The sequence below is a fragment of the Staurois parvus genome, unplaced genomic scaffold (assembly GCF_062004578.1).
Source record: "Staurois parvus isolate SC_StPar_1 unplaced genomic scaffold, SC_StPar_1.0 ptg000347l, whole genome shotgun sequence".
NCBI classification, from domain to species: domain Eukaryota; kingdom Metazoa; phylum Chordata; class Amphibia; order Anura; family Ranidae; genus Staurois; species Staurois parvus.
Genome location: NW_028318143.1, coordinates 13,516,971 through 13,541,414, shown reverse-complemented (window position 1 = coordinate 13,541,414; position 24,444 = coordinate 13,516,971). Strand labels below are relative to the sequence as shown.

Here is a 24,444-nt window from a genome sequence, read left to right as displayed (position 1 = left end):
GTTCAATACTTAATTATACCCACTGCATATACTCAGCTTAAAGGGAACGCGTGTTGAAATGCCATTACCATGTCAGCCACTGCAGGTAATGCATCTGGCTGTGGCCCTTTTATAAATCCCCCTTGGTGCTTGTCTGAGGTAAGTTCTTCTGCTGACACTTTTCATCAGCGGATGACAGGGTTCATATGGGGAAGGGTGACCAGTTTGTATTACTTATTTTTTTCAGTTAAACTTTTATGTTAACCCTAACATTTAAATTCTCTTATTTCCCACTTATTTGTTCTTGGATTTAGATTTATAGTTGCAATTAAATGCCCCCACCCCACCAAATGCTGCCTGGTGTATAAAATACTCGCATCCATTCCGTTCCTGTTGATATTCCCTATGTGGCCCTGTTCATTGCTGTACAGACTTTTCTTAGAAAATGTCCAAACCGGGTCCTCTTCTTGCTGCTCATGTGTGCCACGGCACGATCTATTCCTGAGTGATCTGTACTCATAGCAGCTCCTATCCTTCCAGCAGCAATTCAACTCGTGGGCCCATTCAACGCATGCACAGTAACAGGAGGAACCCTGCAGGGAGGTTTTCAAGAACAAAGTTACCGGGTAGGACTGTAGAGTGGATTTTTCTTGAATGAGAAGGCAGGACTCCTCTCAAGTGAGTGGGCTTTATTTACTGGGCAGCTGTACTAAAGGTACAGTTATTTAAATTGAAACTAAAACCCGCCTATCCTTTACAGTCAAGGAAGATGCCATCTTAGCCTCTGCTTGATTCACATTTGCCCTGGTTCTGTACATGTGCTCAGCTATGACCCTAGCCCAGGGGTGGGCAAACTTTTTGACTTGAGGGCCGCAATGGGTTCATATATTGGACCCTGGGGCCGGACCAAGAGTAGATGAATGATGTGTATGTGTCATCCATAGTAAGTATAGTAATATTCCCCCATAGTAAGCATAGTAATTCATCCCCCATAGTAATTCATCCCCCATAGTAATTCATCCCCCATATAGTAATTCATCCCCCCTATAGTAATTCATCCCCCCTATATTAATTCATCCCCCATATTAAGTCCCCAAGACCCCCCTGTGTCAATTCACTTACCTTTGCTCCGCACGTTCCTCTCGCGGTGTTCCTGCGCCGTTCCGGTGTAGCATGAAAATCTGTCTCCTATGAGGATCTGTCCCCCTCGACGTATCTGCGCATGTTCCAGTTTCAGGCATTAGCAGCCGATCGGCGATCTCCGGCACATGCGCAGATACGTCGAGGGGGACAGATCCTCATAGGAGACAGATTTTCATGCTACACCGGTCTGCAGGGCGGACTGTGAGAGGAGCCTAGCGGGAGCCTAGCTCCGCAGGCCGGATTAAAAGGTCCGCCGGGCCGTAGTTTGCCCATTGCTGCCCTAGCCATTTGATGGTTTGACAGTTTGGTTGACAGCACAAGCAGTTGTGACAGTTATCATTCATGGCATGCCCTATGTAACTTTTTTGGGAAACATTTAAATTGATGGATTTAGTTCTGCATTAAAGTTGTAAATCCTTACATATACCAGGTGAATTGACTGGCCCTCAGTGATACACAAAGAATAAACAAATCATCCCATTTTAAGTTGTACCTGTTTATCTGCTAGATTTTCTCTACATCCATTCAAAGTTCAGAATTTGTAAAAATTGTCTGAGCTATTAGAAAACACGGGGCAGAGAACTCTGAGAGTTGATTGGAGGGAAGGGACATACCCTCTTTCACACAGCACGCAGAACCAGAGCTGAGACTGGCAATCTACTGGAAGTCCCTCCCCTGTCACCATTTTTCTCTTGGTGTCAGGAAAACTTGTCAGAAGTGACTCATGCAGATAGCAGTAGAACAGGGCAGCAGACAGAAATGACACTTAGTGCTGTGAATAAAGACAAGTACGCACTATAGAGGTATATGCTTTGTTCATATTTCATGTTTGAGGTTTACAACCACTTTAAGGCTTGTACTGACATGTTGCAGTTGAGTGGATGTGGCAACTGCTAAATCTGAAACAAAAAATTGTAGTAGTTCTTTATTTTTCTTTACATGGAGGGCTGAGTGAAAATGACCAACATCTTCCAGCCTGGGAGCCATTGTTGGTGTAGTGCTCTTGAATTCCCTCTCCTGGCTGAATAGCATTTGACACATGTTCTATTTAAGTGCTGTACTTTGTAAAGCTGCAAATTCCTCCATTCCTTAAGGGCTCTTGTGGATTCAATTTCTCTGTACGTGTGATTGAGAGCACTTAGCTTCTCGTTAAAACTGCTCCTCTTCAGCCCTGCCTCTTCAAGAAATCCAGCATTTTAATATTTCTCCAGCGAGAGCTTTCTCTGGTTCAGTCTTCCTGACCCCTGCACCCTCCAATAATTTGTTAAGCATCCGTTTACTGATCCTTGCCGGCTCTTGTCCCACACGAAGCTCAGCAAGACGATTAGGGAAATTTTCTGCACTTGACATCAGCCAGATGTAGGAAATTAATTTTGTTTAATGCTGCCTCTCACTGTTTTTTTTTTTTTCTTTTTTTCCTTGGCTGTGTAGTTGCCCAGATAATGATGAACAACTAGCAAATAAGCAGCAGCAGTCAGGCAATTCTAAACAATGATTTCAATAGCTGCTTACTTTACATTAACAGTTATATTTTTGTTAAGTGCATGCATGGGAAAATAATGCGTAGGTGTTACACATACAAGTGTATGTTAGCTCTGCTAGAGATCACAGAACTACCCCTGACAGTGCTTGTCTTTTCTTCCCAGAAGGCTGGCACCATGTCTGTTTAAGCTTCATCCCGACTCTGTAGTCCAGTATTTTCTCCCTCGGCTAGTGTGCTTGCAGGACATGTAAATCCTGGTCTTGGCAATGTCCCAGAGATGCCTCCATCCACTTATGCCTTGTTGCAAGAATTTTGCTAAGACATTCCCAGCTGTATTCTCCACCAGGAGCAAGCTCTCAAACCCCAGCACATGTTCGGTCCTCTATCTCCCTGGAATCAGAACTACTGCGACAGAGGAGAGAGAGCGCATTCAAAGGGGTTTGAATCAGCTGGGAGTTTCTTAGAAACAAAGCTTGATGGGATAATGCCATTTCTGGGAGTTTTTCAGTCAGGCTTTAGGAGGTTTGTAAATGGCCTACAGCTATAGCAAGGGCATTCTTCAACTTCGAACAAACCTGCAGTTTTTTTTTTGTTTTTTTTTTAATCTACAAACACCCCTTACCTGCTTAGGCAGTTTTTGGTAAAGGTGAACTAACCCTTTAAAGAATAACTGCATTCGTAGGCATCTAATCCCTCTATCTCACGCCCAACGCATTAAATTCAAACTACTAACACAGACATACAAAGCCGTTCATAACGCTGCCCAAAACTACCTCACCGACCTGATACCCAAATACCACCCTACCCGTAATCTTTGCTCCTCACAAGACCTACTTTCTAGCTCCCTGGTCTCCACCTCCCACGCCCGACTGCAGGACTTCTCCAGGACTTCCCCCCATCCTCTGGAACTGACTACCCCAATCCATCAGACTGTCACCTACCCTCCTCACCTTTAGGCGCACCCTGAAAACCCATCTCTTCAGGGAAGCCTACCCCGCCCTCACCTAACAGCCGATCTCCTCCACTCCTCCTACCACTCCATCCCCCACAGCCACATCCTCCTGTACCACTATCCCCTCCCTCCTAGATTGTAAGCTCGTAAGAGCAGGGCCCTCGAACCCCTTGTGTATTGTATTGTTACTGTATTGTCTCATGTACTGTCCCCCACTATAATGTACAGCGCTGAGCAAACCTTTAAGCGCTATATAAATACTGTATAATAATAATAAATAATCTCACTTTTTTAACCATTCCATCTATACTCCTTTGTACTTACCTCTGATCTGTGGGCGAGACACTCCTTTCTTGCCCAAGTTGGCATGGCCACGCAGTACTGTGCACATGCAACCTATTCTCTATAGGCCCCAATGGAAAAGCCAACTACTTGTCAGCCTGCAAAGAAGCAGCTCTAACATTGGGATGTGTGGAGAAAAGACCAAGCATACGGGGGAAGCACGTGGCCCCTCCAGGTCAGATTACAGAGCACCACCCACCATGGTGTAGGCTGCAACTCCTCTACAAGGTCACCCACTGATCTGAGGTATGTATAAGGGGGTGGAATTACAGGGTGCTGATGAGCAGTTCCATTTTAGTTAAAAAAAACAAAAAAAAAAACACTATGACATTGCTGACAAATGGTCACTTTTGAGCAAGCATCTTTATTATTCTTTACTTTTTAAAAAATATGCTTTGCTTATCTATCAAGTCCTAAACATGCCTTTATTTTTTTTTTCTCTTTTGAAGTTTTGATTAACATTTGTGCATGTATTTTTTGTTCGGTTTTTTTTATTACATTTTTGCCATTTATATCTTAAAAATATTCTTTGTAATCATTTATTAAATTTGAATTCAAAATTCAGTTCAGTTTATTAATGGTACATATATATTTATTTCCCTTTTTTACATTCTCCTGGTATATTTCCCTGCATTGCTTAGTGGCAGCAGCCCACCAGTTTTGCCTGCCATTTACTTGTAAATGTAATTTTTTTTCTCCCCCTCATTTACAATTGCAGCCACAACAAAGCCTTGCATCCAATAATGAGAGTGACACTGTTTTCTAACACAAGCATTTACAGAACTTCTCAGTATTGGGGATTTTAGCAACATTTTTGCAACTGTCAATTAATGGACAGACCAAGAAAGCTGAAAACCCTTTGTAGAAATGCTTGCCATGTTTCTTTATCCAACTAAATATTTGTATAATTGAGGGAGACGCAGGAATGGCGGGGTGCCGGCTGCCCTGTGTTAGTTACAATTCACCTCCCTCTGTACATAGGAGGAGACCTGGATAATCCTGATTGGGAGCTGTGAATGGGGCCCTGTTCCATACAGCGACATCTGGCTCTTTTGATGATCTCCACAGGTTGTTGTGTCGACCAGTCCAGGCTGGACTTGACCCATGCTTCTGCTGCTCTGTCTAGCCTCTTAATGACCTCAGTGAAATGATCAGTGCCATATTCTTAATGGCCCTGTGTTGCTCCATTGTGCAATGTGCGAATCTGGCTATATAATGTGGGCATATAAAGTGTGTGTGTTTTATTTTTTAATTTTAATTTGTTGGGGTTTTTTTTTTTTTTTTTTACTGTTCCAGCAGTTTCACTCTTTGCTCTTAAGCATTTGTTTTCTCTAATATTTTTTACATTACATTTTAATTGGTCATATTTTCATCACCTTAATGATCAATACATCGCTTTAGTTAAATATATTTTTATATTTGCATTTTTACTGATCAGTTCAATTTGTGATCTGGCTACATTTACAATTTTAATTAGAAATGTTTTCTTTCCCTCAGATTTTTTTTTTTTTTTTTCAAATTTATTTTTGTATGGAAATTTTGTTATTTTTTTTACTGATACTTTATTTACTAGCTTTTAAAATATTTTTGTTTTTGAAAAAGTTTTTAAAGCATTTTAGGAATTAAACTGCGCCACTAAATTAAGTTAAATTTTAATGACCTTGCAAAAATGTGTATGCAAAATGTGCTACCTTGATCGAGAGATTTTGCCCACTTTCAGCATAATTTTTATGACGTATGATTTTTTACTTATTTTTTTTGTACCTTACTTTATTTCTTGCTATTCTTTTTTCACCTTCCCTTACTAATACCACTAATACCTAGGAGTACACATAGTTTGCAGTATCTTATAATCATGTGCAGAAATTCAATTAGTTTACTAAAGTCAAATCTGTACACTATGCATGTTACACTCTTTTGTCCAAGTACAGGAATGTTCTTGTACCATTGTGCAGTGCTTGTTTTGTAAATTAGCCCTTTTTAAATTGGTTGTAAACCCTTACCTATACCCAGTGAAGTGACAAGCCTCAGGTGATAGACAGAGGTGAAACAAATATTCCTACATAAGGTGTACCTGTTTATTTGAAGCCATTTGTCCTGTACATTCTTGTAAAACGCAGAGATGAATAGGATTTTTCACAGACTCGCTAAGCAAGGAGCTGCAGTTACACATTGCACAAGAGCTCTGTGAGCTGATTGGTGGGAAGGGACACACCACCTTCATACAGCATAGAGGAACAGAGTTGGAGCTGTAAATCACAGGCTGTGTGCTGGAGCTCCCTCCCCTATCACTTTTTTAGCTCTTGGTGTCAGGAAGACTTGTCAGAAGTGACTCGTGTAGATAACAGAGGAACAAAGCAGTAGCCCAAAATGTGCTTTAGTGCTTTGGAGAGAGGAAAGTAAATACAATAGAAATATGTGCTTTGTTCAGATTTCATGTCTGAGGTTTACGGTCACTTTATACATTTCCTAATCAGTGCTTTGTTTGCAGTGTGGAATTCTGTGTATGCTTCTTTGCCTTAAAAATCTATGTCTGTTCTTGGAAATAGCCTGCATTATACAAATATGAAAGTACTTAATGACTTTATGAACAGCCAGTAATATATACTTGCATTAAATGTGGCATAATACAAGGGGTCCCTTTTATAAAACATTGGGCACAACCAGGCACATTGAATGGTCTTGAGTAGAGATGAGCGAATTATTCAAAAATTCGATTCGGCTGATTCGCCGAATTTGCGGAATAAATTTGATTCGATGCAAATTTATTCGCTGCAAATTTAACTTATTAAAAGGGTTTCTAGGCTTCAGATAGCCTTTATATTAGTGCAGAACACTGTACCTTTAATTTAAATGCCCTTGGAGTCTGCTGGGGAAGAGAAATAATACTGTCAGTCAGTATGACATGCAGATGAGTGCCGTCGATCTTAGAATCACCGCACACTTCACTCATTTGGGCAGTCACGGGGCACGACGAAGAAGATGAAGAAGAAGGAGAAGGAGGAAAAGAAGAAGAAGAAGAATAATTCCAGTACAGCAAAAAGTGTATCTGCAGAGAGCTCCGCTATTTCTGACAGTTCTCTGACAGTTCCTTCACATTTACAGCGGTTGAAACATTGTATCTATTTGTTTCCGAATAAAAACATCTGTATCCTAAATGGAAACAAATAGATACAATGTTTCAACCGCTGTAAATGTGAAGGAACTGTCAGAGAACTGTCAGAAATAGCGGCTGTAGGAGGGATGAAAATCGGCCGATCGGGAAAAATTTGATTCGTGCATCCGAAGTTTGCTAATTTTCGGATTCGATGCGAATCAAATTTTTCCTAATATTCGAAACGAATTCCACTTCGCCAAGTTCGATTCGCTCATCTCTAGTCTTGAGCTATCAGAACCATTTGCCAAATATATAATCTGGCTGGAAAATGTTGTAGAGGCTGTATGTGGATATTCTGTATTATACAAAGACTAGAGTGGTGAATGTACATCGATCAGCCATAACTTTGACTACCCACCTAATACTGAATAGGTCTCCCTTTTGCCACCAAAACAGCCCTGACTCACTGAGGCTAGACCTCTGAAGGTCTGCTGTGGTGTCATGCCCCAAGCCATAAGTAGCAGAACCTTTAATTCCTGTAAGTTTATACGAGAGGCTTTTTCCTAGCACTCCCCCCCCCCCCCCCCTTCCCTTTTTAGATGCTCAATTGGACTGAGATCTGGAGAATTTGGAGGCCAAGTCAGCACTTAAAACATCTTGTGTCTCACAAACCATTCTTGAACCATTTTTGTGGGAGAGGCATTATCCTGCCGAAACAGGCCGTTTCCATCAAGGAATACTGTTTCTATGAAGGGGTGTACTCTGTCTGCAACAATATTTAGGTAGGTGGTACAAGTGAAATAACATCCACATGAATAAAAGGACCCAAGGTTTCCCAGCAGAACATTGCCCTACTATCACACTGACTCTTCTTGCTTGCTTTCTTTCCATACTGCATCTTGGTGCCATCTCTTCCCCAGGTAAGAGACACACGCACCCGGCCATCCACATGATGTAAAAGAAAACCTGACTCATTAGACCAGACCACCTTCTTCCAATGCTCCTTGGTCCAGTTCTGATGCTCATGTGTCCATTGTAGGTTCATTTGGCTGTGGACACGGGTCAGCATGGGCACTCTGACCAGTCTGTGGCTACACAGCCCCATACGCAACAAACTGCGATGCCCACTTTTTTGCTTTCAATTTCAGGGATAACTGTACTTGCCTAATATATTCCACTGACCTTTAGATGCCATTGTAACAAGATAAATCAGTGGTATTCATTTAATCTGGTCATAAAGTTATTGCCAATTAGTGTTAATGGACAAATCTTGCAGTGTTCTCTGTATGGCCATTGTCAGCAGGCTTTTGTTCCTGTGTAAATTGCTTCTTTCCCCATACAAGTCAATAGAGAAGCAAAAGTAGCTTGAATCAGATTGATGCAGTTTAGGAGGTCAAAGCTACCATCTTAAACTGATCTCAGTTGCGAACAGAATGAACCTGAAAGCAAACATATTCCCATTGACACAGGCCTAAGGCCCTATTTATGATTATCTGTTAAAGTAAGCTTGTAATACCTCCCAAAGTATTTAAACTAACATTGCTGGTACAAGTATCTGTTCTTTTCTTCAGAGCAGCTACTATTTGTCCTAGGGAAGACTAAATTCTATATTAGGACTTGTTTCTCTCAGGTTGTGAATAAACCGTACCCTTTCCAGTTATCAAGCCTAAAACCATTTACCACGATGTCAAATTTCAGGCTGCATGGGTTACCACTGTTCAGGGCAATTTTGGACTGCAGAGAAGTCAAAGCCCCTCATAACAGCCTGAGATCTAAAGAGGCTTCACAGAAGCAAAGGGCCTTATGTGAGAAAAAGGGCAGCTATAGGCTGACTGCACTTTACCAGTCACTTTGATGGACCTGAATGGTTGCTGGTCAATCTTTTTGAAAATGGTAAGTGCTTGTGATTAATGGTAGCTGCGCATTATAATTCATGTGACAAATTTGTCAATGTATATATAATCTGGGGTAAATAGGAATTTCTTACATCTGCATCATGGATTTTTTCAACAAAGTAGAATATGAAAAAGTTCCTTAAAAATATTACTCTTCTACACAAAAAAAATGTTTAATTTTTAGCCCAACTTTTGACCCAGATCTCTTGACATACTTTAACCACTTGCCCACCACCATGTAGTAGAACTGCTGCAGGGATGTGCAGAATCACGTATAAATACGTGATTTGCACTTCAGGGTCGGGGGCGCGCGCCGCCCTACCCACGCCACCATTGGTGGCTAGGTATGTCAATCACAGGGTCCTAGCCGGAGATTCCCCACTGGCACCTGCCGATCACCGTGCAAAGCTGACAGGGGAGAAACCTGTGTGTAAACAACACAGATCTCTCTCCTGCCTGCAAGGACATGCTGCTTTGTATTTTTCTGCACAGCACAGAAATACAAAGCAGCATGTCTCCCTAGTAACACAGCACATAATGTAAAACAGCACACAGTAAAACACATACAGCACACAGTTAATCTTTTGAGCACCCAGCAAATTAACCCCTTGCTGCCCAGTGTCATTAGTACAGTGTCAGTTCTTTTTATTAGCACCGATCACTGTATTAGTGTCACTGGGGATGTCAGTGGAAGTTAGTCAGTTCTCACCCAGTATCAGAATGCCTGCCACAGTCCCGCTATAAGTCACTGTTTGCCGCCATTACTATATACCACCATTTTTAGATGCTATAACTTTCAGAATGCATTTTGGCCAAAATTTGACGAAATTTGATTTTTTACATTTTTTCATTGGATATGTTTATTTTAGCAAAAAGTCAACAATATTGTTTTTTTTTCCCCAAAATTGTCGGTCTTTTTATGTTTATAGCACACAAAAAAAACCACAGAGGTGATCAAATACCACTGAAATAAAGCTCTATTTGTGGGGGAAAAAAGGACATACATTTCATTTGGGTGCAGCGTTGCATGACCACGCAATTGTCAGTTAAAGTAACGCAATGCTGTATCGAAAAAAATGGCCTGGTCAGGAAGGGGGGTAAATCCTCTGGAGGGCAAGTGATTAAATTGTTAATTTTGTAAATAAAGAAAGAACATACAATAAGGTACAGATATTAGAAGGTGATTGAATCAGATCAATACATTCAGCAAAGTAGGAGTATAACGACACTCAAATACATTTTTGATCTCCAGTTAAATCCAATATATATCAAAGCTAATATGATTGCATAGAAATATCATAACTCATACTGATTTGTAGTGTCAACAGGTATGTGCTTTCATAGGAAACAGGCACAGGGGTACATAAAAAGAAGAAACATACAAGGTAAGAATAATACTTGTAAAACAAGTGGGGAGGGAGAAAAGTATAAAGGGCATTATAGGCAATGAAAAGAAAAGGGGATATAGGAAAGGAAGAGAAAATGAGGGTAGGATACATAAGCCTTTCCTCTCCATATCAAGCCAGGGAGCCAAGGCATCACCCATCCATAGACAGAGAATGTTAGATTGTCTGGAGTAAGCTTTTGTATTCTGGAGTATGGGAAATTTCACACCAATAGTACAATTTCTTAGTTTTTTGAGAGAGCCCCTGATAGTAGAACGGTCTGGATAAAAGCGCACAGATGTGTTCCAAAGGCAATAAGTGAATGGTATATGTCAACTGTGATTGGTGGGGAAAAAACTCACTGCTGCCATGGTAAAAACACATCGGTTTGTGGAAAGTATGAACAGGAGCCAGGCGCTGTGTAGTTTTGTGATAAAAGTAATACACCTTATATGGAGGTGTGCCTTTAATAATTCATATGGTAAATAATAGATAACCAGCCTGTGGCTTTAAGAAGCCAGGTTCCAAGATGGACGGCCCGTCCGCTCAGAGGGAAGCAGTGGAGTAGAATGCCTGTCAGTGCAGGGACCACGTGTATCCGACGTCCCAGCGTCCCGGATGACGTCACCACGATTTGAGACTTGATAAAGCGCATGCGCGCGAAACATGTTGTCCCGGCGACTGGCTTCTTCCTTCTAAAGCTGCGGCTCCAGCAAGAGTTCCCCCCCCTCCGTCTCTCCACATCGTGGTGACGTCATCCGGGACGCTGGGAAGTCGGATACACATGGTCCCTGCACTGACAGGCATTCTACTCCACTACTTCCCTCTGAGCGGACGGGCCGTCCATCTTGGAACCTGGCTTCTTAAAGCCACAGGCTGGTTATCTATTTTTTACCATATGAATTATTAAAGGCACACCTCCATATAAGGTGTATTACTTTTATCACAAAACTACACAGCGCCTGGCTCCTGTTCATACCCCCCTGATAGTAGAGACAAGGTCTTCCATTCTATAAAAGTCATTCACTTTGGCCAACCACAAAGCAATGAAAGGTGCCTGTCATTTCTAACTCTTGACCTGAAAGATTTTGGATGCTGTTTAGCCCATGAGACTGAGGACATCTGTTTTGTGGAAAGCGATTGCTGTAGGGGGCAGCACCAGAGAGGAAGGCAAGTACTGCAGTGAGAGCCGTTTTTTTTGTTTTCAAGCACTGCAGTTGTTCTTTATTGGGCTTTAAGTGTAGATTGTTTATTTAAAGCAAAATCCACTTTGACCCACAGTAGACATATAATCATCAATATCATTTGAACCTGAAGGAACTTAAAGGTTCATTTTCTTATGACAGTCATACAGAGGTCCAGTTCAGTAGGAAGTCAGTTGGGCTTGTGGGAAGAAATTGGAGTTGTTAGACAACTGTACATAGGGTGACATATGTCCTCATCACAGATGCAGGCTTTTCTTCCTTTTTAGTAGAGATATGGAGGTTGACTTACTAAAGATGGAGAGTGCAAAGTCTGGTGCAGCTGTCAATCAGCTTCTAACTTGAGCTTGTCCTAATAAGCTTTGACAAGAAAAAAAAAAAATCTGGAAGCTGATTGGTTTCTATGCACAGCAGCACCAGATTTTGCACTTTCCAGTTTTAGTAAGTCAACCCCATAATGTCCCACATCAAAAAGCAGGGTCGCAAGCCGTTTTTTACAGTAATGTCATCCAGTTAACTTGGACAGTGTGCAGCCATGCTACTCCATTTATTGCAGTGATCATCTTGAGCTAGATGTGCTCAGTTGAGTATCCTGCACTTGGCTGGAAGTATTGAATTGGCAGCTGTTATGTACAGGGCTTCTGAACTGTTCTTTTGTCTTCTCTTAGTTTTGCATGGATACAATGTCGCTGTGTCTGTGTTTCAGTATGGAGCTATAACTTGAATCTGACCTGATTCAAAACCAAAAAACAGAATCTAAAGATTGCAGAGATTTTCTGAAGTTTTCCTAGGAAATATATGGTGTTGGTTCTTAAATTCTTGCTTTATTATAAGCTGTGGTTATTAGCTCAGTTATTTAGAAATACAGCATAGCCATGTAGGCTCTTTTTTTACATTATAAAGGCTCTCAGTTTGCTGCTGTAAAAAAATTAAGCCTGCCCTTTACACAGCTCAATGACTTCTCAACAGTGAAGTATCCCTTGGCTCAGTCCAACATTTCATTCAGAATAACTCCCTTAAACAGACTGTGCATCTGCATGCTCTCTCTTTAGCTAACTCATAGTGCTCTGGGAATCCTGATCATTTATTAATTGTTTATTTGAAGAAAAAATATTTGATACATATAGTAAAGAAAAAAACCCTCAAATGAAATTGAATCAAAATCATTAGTTTTCCTTTTAACAGAAATGCTAATACATTTTTCTGAAATACAGGCTGCCAGATAAACAAAACTGTTTATGAAGGACAATAATTATGAAATGGCAAGCAGAAGCTTAAACATTTAAAAAGTTTAAAAGTGTCATCAAAACCTACTTTCAGATAAGTGTTACAATATGACTCATATAAAAATACACTATATATAAAATACACTATTTCTTCTAAACTACTGTAAAAGTATGTATATGTAAAATGCATCACAAATAATTTAACATGTTAATGTAATTTTATAATAATTATTCATCATTTTAAAATCTTCATTTTTCTTTAGAATACCTGGTGCCCCTTCCGTGAAGGTTCATGTTTAGGCATTTTCTGTTAGAGGGTGACAGCACTCTGACCCTGTCATACAGGTTTCCAATGTAGACTGCAAACTGCTGATTTAAATCACATCGCACAGGCATGGTTCACTGTTGTCTTGATCAGGAAACTTGCCCTTAGAAATGCCATGCAGCTATTGCTGGAGTGCATGAATGTAGACAAGAAGGTGGAAATAGTGTTTTGTTAAAAACAAACTGCCAATTGTTTTTTATACCCAGTGCTTTAGCAACTTAAATGTCATTCGGATTAGGGGTTACATCTACGTTATTACAAGCAGTTTGGTCACAATTTGTAATATTTATATCCTTTTTGGTATGCCTTAACAGACCTTTACTGTGCTCTACCATGTACTCATGCCAGGGGTATTACTTCTTTAAAAAGTTTATTTGTTTACATTGTAATTTTCCAAATAATTCATTTCAAAATCTTTGGTTAATAGAGCAATAAGATCGCATTGTTCTATTTTTCATTAATTAATCATATCACCCACTTCACTTTCTTCTACATTTATATTCCCTGACATGAAAAAAAAAAACACTCAATTTAAATTATGTTTCATGAAAATAATTAAGTATTAATAGACTTCATTCAGTGGCGAGTTCTCAGAAATTTCCACTGTTTTGCCTTTTCTGACCCATGTTATTAAAACTCTATTATTTTTACAGACTTTATTAAATTGGATCTTATTAAAGCATTCCATATTTGCATTTGGTCTTTCATAATTCATTATTATTATGACATTTACTTTTACCTTCACTTCTGAAAACATATCATAAGGCTACCCTTTTCTCTTGAAAGAAATGCTAATTTCAGACAGTCCTATAATGGAAGTGAAAAGCTTTATCAGTTTTTTCATTTATTCCAGATCGTGGTAAGAATACTAATGCACGACTTTTATATGCAAATATGGAAGTATTTGGATCTTTTTGTTAAAAAGCCTGGTTTTAATTTTTGTATAGGTAAAATGTAAGGGAACCATTTTATGTTATTGCCAAAAAAATAGTTGTGTATCCCACCCATTTTCCTTATTGTTTATTAATTTGTAATAATGGTTAGTTTTGTTTAAAAGATTTTTAGTAGTTTTTTGTCTGTTTTTCTGTCAGTTCTTTGGCCCAACCAGTGAGCAGTTCCTCGGGCTTTACACTCCGTAAATACTTCATGGTTTTCTCTTAAATACTGTTGTATTTTATGATAATTTAGATTTTTTCATGACTTTATTTTAAAAAGGTTAAACGATTAATTTGCTCTAAAGAGGACCTAAGATGTGGAAAATCTGCCCAAAAATGGCACTCAGGAGGTACAAGTTGCCAATATAGCCTGTAAGCTCCTAGCAGCTTATTTCCCCAGTACTACCTTACCATGCTTTTTGCCATGCACACTGTGTCTGTTTGGATGCAGGCAGTTTGGTAGAGTCCATGCTTTTTCAAATTCAAGTGCCCAATCCTTCCCAACGACTAATAATCTAATCACCGGTTGAGAAATAAGAAGCAGCAGGAAAGGTTTAGAAAGCACAGATCCACAGAATTAATTAAGCAGGAGTAGGGAGTTTCTTGCATTGCTAGTTCTTAAGTACAATTTTCTCTCCAACAAGGAGAACCTTGAACAGAACAGTAGTGACACCACCAAATATCACCCCAAATTAGTAAGGACAGCAGTGCCTTAGATAATCTCACATACAGATATACAGCTATGATGTTCGTGGATGTTTGAGTAGAAAAGAGTTAAAGCCTCTATTAGGTTGTTATTGTTGTCTGTGTTCATATTGGAGATTCGCTATCACTTCCTTTCCTTTCTAGCATTGTCTTCAGGAAAAATTAGTTTTAGGAAATTCTATTTTACATCCGTCACCAAAACAGTAGTTAAAGGGAAATCTTCCTGTGGTGATACCCGTTTCAGAAACTTAGAAAGGGCTACCTGTTTTACTTGCGGGAAAGAATATAACGGGAAATGTCTACATTAAGACACTGAAAAACTTGTGGATTTAACCATTTTCTGCTCTACCCAAGACAAAAAAAAAATTTGGGCTTTAGGTATACCTTAAAGTGAATATAAATGCTATTTTTTTAAAATAGCAAACAGGTTTATACTTACCTGTTCTGTGCAATGGAATTGGAGTGGCCCCAAACATCCTCTTCTTGGGTCCCCTGCCAGCACTCCTGGCTTCTTCTCTTTTCGTTGTGCACCCATAGCATGCCACTTGCTATTGGGGCACACCTACGGGCCCACTCCGAAACCACACTGCCTGCATCCATAGACACAGACAGTGTGGCTCGGCTTTGTCCTTTGCTCCCTCATCATGGGATCTGATTGACAGCAGCAGGAGTCAAGGGTTCCTGCTGCCTCAACAAAGCCTGTGAGAGTCAGGGGAGCTGCTACAGCGGGGCAAAGTTCCGAATTAGGTGAAGAAGGTATAAGGATGGGGGGGAGCATACTGCTATCTAAACACTTTTTACCTACATGCAGGGAATTCATTAAGGTAAAAAATATTTAGGCTTTAGAACCACTTTGTCTTAATTTTGATAAAATTTTCCTTCAACTGAAAGCTCAATTATTTCATTTTCTTCTTTGCAGGTTTCTTACGCTATGTACCAGACATTTTGGCAGTGTAGTAGCACAGACAATTCGAACACAGAAGACGGATCAGTTTCCTCTTTTTCTTATTATAATGGGAAAGAGATCATCTAATGAAGTGCTTAATGTCATCCAAGGTAAGGTTCTCTTCTAAAGACTTAGAGCTGTCACTCAAGTGCCTGTCTGTCGTATTTTCCTTTGCTCCCGCCCCTGAACTAAGTAAAAGGTTATGTAGGTGAGGGGTTAGGCAGAGGAGCTGGGCTATCCCAGGCTGTATTTTGACACTCCCAGAAGAGCCAATAACTTTTCACATTTCTTGCCTCACCCAACTCCTAATGCGCATACACGCCACTCAAATTATTTATTCCTATGGCTGGTCTGTAGTTTTCTGGATGGCTGGGGACTGCCATGAGTATGGACCAGCCATTAAAATAGGTTGAGTGGCATGCATATGCAGTAGTGTGCCGCTGTAACTTCTTTCTGCAAAGGCAGTGCAGCGCTGGGCTGAAGGTAAGTATTTTAGTAGGAGACAGACACTCAGAACAGTAGGAGGGAACATTTAAGAGACAATTTAATTAAATATAGAAAAATCTGAAAGAATAACTACTTTAGCTACTAACTTTACCATTTGTGTTTTTGTTGTGTATTTAGCAGTTTTCCCCAGCATTCAGCTTTAACACCTTGGGGCTGGCTGCACGCATGTATGCGGCCTCTTGGCGGGTGGGCCTTAATGCCAAGATGTTGCATATATGCATACCTAAAAGTAAACAGACCTGTGCTGAGAGTATGTGCCGTGCGTGCTTCCGGAACTGTTACTAGCGGCTAACTGAAAGCTTCTGATATCTATTTGCGATCAGGAGCTTTCCGATCATGTGATCGCTGTGACAGCCAATCACGGCAGATAACAAACCCTGCCCCACCTTCTGGCATCTAACACCCTGTAAAGAGCCGAGAGACGCCAGCGCCTGGGGGTTAAGGAGAGAAATATATTGTGTGGTTTATCCTCAAAAGCTGACTTAAATTTTACACATGATGTTATTTCACCCTCTGCTGCCTGAGTAGTAGAATAATAATAACAGAGTTCAGTTATAGAAAAAATACAGTGAATCTAAAGCACCAACCACATTGGGGGTTAATTACTAAACTTGGAGAGTGCAGAATCTGGTGCAGCTCTACATAGAAGTTTTACTGTCAAAGCTTAATTGGACAAGCTGAAGTTAGAAGCTGGCTACTATACACAGCTGCACCAGATTCTGAGTGCTCCAATTTTAGTAAACCCCATTGTCTCTGATTGTGCCCTATGTGATTGTATTAAAGTGAATGGAAACCTCACAACAAACATCCATGTTTTGCTTAGTTTTGGTCTGTTTAATATTCCATTGAAGGAATTTTGTTATATTGATCTGATAAATACCTATTTGTAATGTCAGAAATCCAGACTGTCTTGGCACCTCTCCTGTGTTATCAAGAAGAGTAATTAGCCCTCTTAAGTCTTAACTTTGGAGTTCAGGACAATTGGCTTTTATGTTGTACAGATAGGAAAACAGGCCAGTCTGAGTAGTTTAGGAAAAACAAAACTGGGCAGCGCTGACACCACTCAGCCCTCAATGCTGTTTGTTGTCAGCCCACAACTGGACTTATTGAAATGTTTTTCTGAACTTGCAGGGCCTTTAATCACTTCAATATTGGGCACTTTTACCCCCTTCCTGCACAGGCCAATTTTCAGGTTTCAGCACTCTCACACTTTGAATGACAATTGCGCGGTCATGCAACACTGTACCCAAACTACAATTTTATCATTTTGTTCACACAACTAGAGCTTTCTTTTGGTGGTATTTAATCACCACTGGGGTTTTTATTTTTTGCTAAATTAACAAAAAAAGACAAAATTGTGAAAAAAAACCTACACTTTTCTTTGTTTCTGTTATAAATGTTTGCAAATAAATAATTGTTCTTCATAAATTTAGGCCGAGATGTATTCTGCTATATTTCTTTGGTGAAAATAACCCGAATTAGTATTTATTATTTAGTCTGTAGGAAAGTTATAGAGTTCACAAACTATGGGATATATCTGAAAATTGTTCAATTCTGAAGTACTGACAGCCAATCTAATTTCTTGAGGCCCAAAAATATCAGAACAGTGCAGTATCCCCCAAATGACCCCTTTTTGCAAAGTAGATAGCCCAATGTATTTCATAAAAGGCATGGCGAGATTTTTGAAGTTGTAATTTTTTGGAAAATTAAGAAATTCTAATATTTATTTTTTTTACATACTGTCATCAGTGCAGTACAATGTCATCATATAACTGGTGTGGCGGTGATCAGGGACACTGGTGGCAGTACGAAAAAATAAATCTTTTTTTAAATTTTTATTTTTTTTATTAAAATATTTTCTCTTTTTTTAAGATTTTTTTGTTTCATATTACACTATGACCAAAGTAGTATAATGTTACCATAGTAACATTGTACTACTTTGGGGAAGTGATCAGTATTTTTTTTTTTTTTTTTTTTTACACAATTTGATTGCTTATAGCAAAGAATTTCTTTACTATAAGCAAGCATTTAACTAACTGAAATCGATTCATTCAGGTTTTTTTGTTGTGTTTAGCTGTGATTGGCCATGGCTAATCACATGACACTGATGGGCTGTGATTGGCCCAGCCTGTGCATGTGATCACTGTGACCATTCACAGACACACTTCTATACAATGGATAGCATGAAAGGAAGCCATCCATTGTTTACAACTGTCATGTGAACTGCTGTGATTGGTCACAGCCGGTCACATGGTACTGGCATCGGGGCCAGTACACAGATCTGTCTTTGTCTGTGTCCGAAGGTACACAGCTGGTGACAGATGTCGCCACAGTGCGGCCCTGCGGGCTAGCACAAGACTCGATCCAGGAAGGACGTCATATGACACCCTCCCAGATGGACGAGAGTCCCGCCTGGCCGTCATTTCATTATAGGCTGGGCGGGAAGTGGTTAAAGGCATACAACACATATAAATGTTCATGTATTTGCAGAACTGTACTGCATTTTTTTTTTTTTTTTTAGCCCTGACAGTCGTTTTAACTGCATATTTTCCGAGCCCCTAACCACTTATCTAAGCCGTCCATTAAATCTGTCCATTCTGGCAGGTTTGCACGCTGCATACGGTAGCTGTTAATTCAAAAGAACATTGTAACCTGTCTGTTCAGTTTGGATTTGTACAGGAGTGCACGATCCCTCTACCATATAAAATGCTATTGTTGCTATTCTCTGGTGGAAAAAAATTGCTAATTGGTCGTCCTTAAAAGCTTCAAAAAACCAAGTGCAGAGTTGTTGATATGTGTTACATCACCCTAGCCATGCAATAAAATCCTGTTATGAGTGTAACCTTTCAGCAGCTAGAAAATGTCACCACTGAATGAACTTTTAAAACCAAAATGATTACTCTTTTTCCTGACCTCTCTGGCTTTATGGCTCGCTAATTACCTGCTTTACTTCCCAAGACTACAGGTGATCAGCATTGTATGCTGAATTCTTTTATATGACCTCAAATGTCAACTAAGCTTTTCCTCAAGTAACAGTTAACCAGACACTTCTGTGGTTGAGTTCCTTGTTAGTCAAACATAGAATGATTGATTCATTTTAGGGGACAGTTTAAGGCCAACTCCAGTTCCCCCCTTCATCTGGAGCAAGTTCTGCTTCCTGATTTTTAAAATAAAAATTTCTATGCATTCCTTTTTCCAGGTGTCTTTATTCAGATTATGTGAGTTCATGTGTCCTTTTTCTCTTCTTCTTCCACCAGTGGCGAGTGGGTCATAAATGCTGCAGAGAGCTGCACCACATGATGACAGCATTCTCCTAGGGGACCAGGGTAGCCTGATGACAAGCCCATGGGTTGGGGGTAACCTTGATGCCCCTTGATGACATTAGACATTGTTCAACCCATAAGAGGACCAACACTGGTTAACAGAGCTAGGCGATAAGGGTATTGTGGTAAAAACTGTAACTGTGTTTTTTTTTTTTTTTTTTTTTCTTTTTAATTTTTACATGTCTTGATTACGTTTTTTGTTTTTTTTTTTTCAATCTGTGATTGGGCTTTCCACCCAACTGGCATCCAGTTCTAGCATTCTAGCATGTTTTGTGATAATCAAAGGGTAGTAGGTAGAAGAGCAAGTTATATACACTAAAGTATTAGTTATCTCTGGAAGAAATTCATATCATGATGGAGAAACTTTGCAACCGTTAAAGACTTGCCCCTGCCTGGAATGCTCCATGTCTGCCTGAATATGGAATGGATGTGTGGAAAAACCGATCACACATTGAATCCATCTGCTCCTGACTAGTAGACACCACTATTTCTTGTTTGTTTTTTTGCCCTTAAAATATCTACAAATTTGTTGAATAAGTTACATGTCTATTAAGTTCAAGCTCCCACAGGGTCTAGGACTTTTGGTTCAGAGGAAGGCATAACAAAATGCTTTGGGCAGCTGTGGCCAATTTCACCTTAAAGGAAGAAAAATACATTTTCTCCCTGACCCCACGAAGGCAGTAGAATTAATTTCCGTTATCAAAATAGTTTCTTGCTTGGTTTTTGTAATTATAACTGGATACCATTAGTTGTAAGAAAACCTTACAGTTCTTTAAGTTGTATTATTGATCCTTTGTCCTTTTGATCCTTTTGTTATTTGTATTAGAAGTGTTAACAGCTTAGTTGTTTTCTCCATAAAGAACCCTTTCTATATTGTCTCTTCTTGTCTTTTGCACAGTCCTTTGGATAAACAAAAACAAAACTATTTTGCTAGATCTTTGTATTGACCTTGGATATTTTTTTTTTTCTGACTGGATGGACTGGCTCCAGAATCCTTCACTAATTTGCCCACCATATAGCTGTAAGAATCTTTGGTCTCTAAACATCTTTCCCTCCATGGCTTTTGCATTTTTTTCTTCAAGTCTGGTTATTTCAGAAACTTCATCAAAAAAGTTTCTATTAAATTTGTTTTTAAAGATTTTGTTTTCACCTACAAAATTGTGGTCACTACATAATTATGACAAGTGCATGATTGCGTGTTATTTGCAAAGGGATTGCAGCTTTATAACCTTTCACAGTTTTAATAGGATTCTAGGTTTGTGTTATTAATGACTGTGACATCTAAGGGTTTTGTGGAGACATGTTAACATTTACAAAAATAAAAGCCATCAAGAAAATGGTTTACTGGGTTCACTGCGTGGTTTTAAAACTGTGAACCTGGACATACAGCTCAATACGCAGCTAAAATACTATATGTTTTACTTGTGATCCAGACTGTACAACCAGGTTCTTCATAGCTTGGTCAAGAATACTGTTCAGATTACATAAACAGCCTGCTGACTGGACAGTGAAAGAGTAGGGGCACTGTGAGGTGAGTGCTCTAGTTATTCCTACAGTCAGCTAATTTCCTGTCAATACATGTGGACTTTGACTGAGCCTGATTGGCCCCTAGTGAATGACATCTTTCTCTATTCTGCTGCCCAAGCAATTACAAGAGGCTATTGAGACAAATTAACCACTTGCCGACCACAGATAGTCGAATGATGACTTCACTGAGGCCAGCCAGTTCTAGGAGGACGTCATATGCCGTCCTATCAGAACGTGCCCGCCCACGCACCCCCGGGGGCGCGCACCCGGCGATCTCTGTGATCACTGTGTCTTACGGACACAGCTGATTACATGATGTGGTAAAAGGCCAATCACAGCGGCCTTTCACCACGTGATTGGCCGTGTCCAATGACACAGCAGATCACTGGTAAATGCAGTTGGCGGTTATCGGCTGCACTTTCCTTCTGCTGTCACAGCGTGAGGAAAGTACTGCCAATAACCGGCAATTGTCAGAGGACGGATCGGCACCGATCATCAGGGCACTGATGATCAGTGCCCAGCAGTGCCACCCATCGGTGCTGCCCAGCAGTGCCATCAGTCAGTGCCGCCTATCAGTGCCCATCAGTGTTGCATATCAGTACCACCTCATCAGTGCTGCCTATCAGTGCAACCTCATCAACGCACATCAGTGAAGGAAAAAAATTACGTTTGCAAAATTTTATAATAGAGACAAAGAAAAACTTCTCTTTTTTTCACAATTTTTGCTCTTTTTTTTGTTTATAGCGCAAAAAATAAAACACCTAGTGGCGAGTTCATACCACCAAAAGAAAGCTCTGTTTGTGTGAAAAAAATTATAAAAATGTCGTATGGGTGCAGTGTTGCATGATCACGCAATTGCCATTCAAAGTGCAACAGCGCTGAGAATTGGCCTGGGCAGGAAGGGGGTATAAGTGCCCGGTAGGCAAGGGGTTAAAGTACTCTCACTAGTTGGATTACCAAGTACATTAAATAATTTTTATTCAATATGCGGGTGCATTCATTGGATCTCTGTTTGTTTTCCTGCAGTTCAGATATATATCTAAAAGATATTATGTTGGTTTCCATGTATACCTTTGACATCAGAAGCATATGGCAAGCTCTGTAATAACATGTAGAGTCTGTCTATATTTTTCTTTTATATTTTTTTTTAATGACTTGTATTAAACCTCATTTTGGTAATGTAAAAACAACTTGCTTTATTGTTTGGCTGGGTATTTAGGGGTGCCATTATTTTTCATCCTTTCTTCTCCTAGCCTGCTTTCTTTATATACTCCATAACAAAACGGATGTATTCTTTCCTTGTTTGCTTTCCCTGAATAGAAATTTCACAATCTGAGCAACAGCACCATTTAGTTTACCTGCTATATCATCCAACGTGGAAGTAATGTTTTGAGGCCTTCAGGAGCATATTTACATTATACATAGCTATATATGGGTATAGAAAAGAATCAACCCCCCCCCCCTTAAAATAATCACATTTTGTTACTTTGCAGCCTGAAATGAAGACAGACACTATTTTTGTTTTATCCAGCGGTATTTACTCCGTGCAACACCCAAGTGAAAGATAGAACACCAACATGTTAGAAAACAACAAAAAACAAAATTCAAAAACAGAATCGCTGAGTTGGAAAGAGGATCACCCCCTCCTAAACATGACTTGTAAACGTAATCAGGTATAGCTAATCACCTTCTGGGTGGCACACAAAGCCATTTGACCTTCAACTGTGATCAGCTGTGGTCATTTTGATTAGCTCAGCATAAAAAGAGCTTTCCTGGAGCATTTCAGTCCCTGACAGTGCAACTGAAGCAAACAATCAACTATGGGTGGCAAGGCACTGTCAAAAGATCTCTGGAATAAAGTTGTGGACAGGCACAAGTCAGGAGATGGATCCTAAAAAATTTCAAAGGCTTTAGCAATGTCTAGAAGCACAGTGAAGTATGTTATTAAGAAGTGGAAGGTATTTAGTTCAACACAAGCCCTCCCTAGATGGATCAGGGCGCCGCTTCAAACTTGATGAAAGAGCCAAGAGTAAACCGGTCAGAGAGGTTACCAAGGGGCCTACAGCAATTCTGAAGCAGTTGCAGGAATTTATGATAAAGAGTGGCCACTGTGTGCATGTGACAAAAATATCACAAATTCTCCAAATGTGGCTTGTATGGGAGGGTTGCAAGAAAAAAGCTACTCTTCAAGAAAGGCCACATGCAGTCACGTCTGAGATTTGCCAAAATGCATCTTGAAAATTCTGAGGCCACATGGAAAAAGGTGTTATGGTCCGATGAGTCTAAAATTTAATTATTTGGAATCAACACTAAATTATATATCTGGCAGAAATCCAATACCGCTTACCATCCAAATAACATTCATTCCTACAGTAAAGCATGGAGGTGGTAATATCCTGGTATGAGGGGTTTGTCTGCAGCAGGGACTGGAACACTGCTCAGGATAGAAGGAAAAATGACCACACAGTGCTTGAAGTAGGAAATAGGTGCATGTCCTAGTCAGAGCCCAGACTTGACTGCAGTCCACAAAAAAATTGAACTAAACTTGAGCAGTTTATTTGTGGGCAAACATTGCAAAGTCTAGATGTGCATTGTAGTAGAGACATATCCCAACAGACTAAAGGCTGTAATTAAAGCAAAAAGTGGTTCACCAAAATGCTAACACAATCCTTTTTCCAACTCAGTGATTGTTTTTTATTTTATTTAATTTTTTCTGACATGTTGGTGTTATATCTTTCACTTGGATGTTATAAGTTGCACTGAGTAAATACAGCTGAATAAAACAAAAACTGTGTCTTCATTTCATGCTGCAAAGCAAGAAAATGCGATTTTTTTAAAGGGGGGTGATTCTTTTCTATACCTACTGTACTTGCACTTTATGGCACCTACAGTGGGAAAATAATTATTTGATCCCCTGCAGATTTTGTAAGTTTGCTCATTTACAAAGAAATGAAGGTTCTCTCATTTTTATCATAGGTGTATTTTAAATGATAGAGACAGATCAACCAAAAATTAAGAAAAAACATATGATAAACATGTTTTAAATTGAGGTTCAGTGAGTAAAATAAGTATTTGATCGCCAAGCAAAACACGACTTAGTACTTGGTAGAGAAACCCTTGCTGGCAAGCACAGAGGTAAGACATTTCTTTTAGTTGGTTGCCAGGTTTGCACACATCTCATAAAGGATTTTTATCCACTCTTCTTTACATATCTTCTCTAAATCCTTAAGGATTCTTGGTTGTCGTTTGGCAACTCAAAGTTTCAGCTCCCTCCATAAATTTTCTTTACGACTAAGATTTGGAGACTGGCTAGGCCACTCCATGACCTTAATCTGGTTCTTCTTGAGCCCTTTGTTGCCGTGGCGTTATGTTTTGGGTCATTGTCATGCTGAAAGACCCATCTTCAGTGTTCTAGCAGAGGGAAGAAGGTTGTCATCAAATATTTTACAATACATGACCCCGTCCATTGTCC

At 39.8% G+C, this 24,444-nt stretch overlaps 1 protein-coding gene across 1 annotated transcript in view; it reads left to right on the top strand.

Moving 5' to 3' along the window:
• The window catches only part of FAF1 (Fas associated factor 1), a 426,653-nt gene that overhangs the window by 282,121 nt on the left and 120,088 nt on the right, over positions 1 to 24,444 (top strand). The window contains exon 14 of the mRNA XM_089684458.1: positions 15,589 to 15,725. Within this exon, the coding sequence (XP_089540584.1) occupies positions 15,589 to 15,725 (137 nt within the window). The remainder of the gene's footprint in view (positions 1 to 15,588; positions 15,726 to 24,444) is intronic.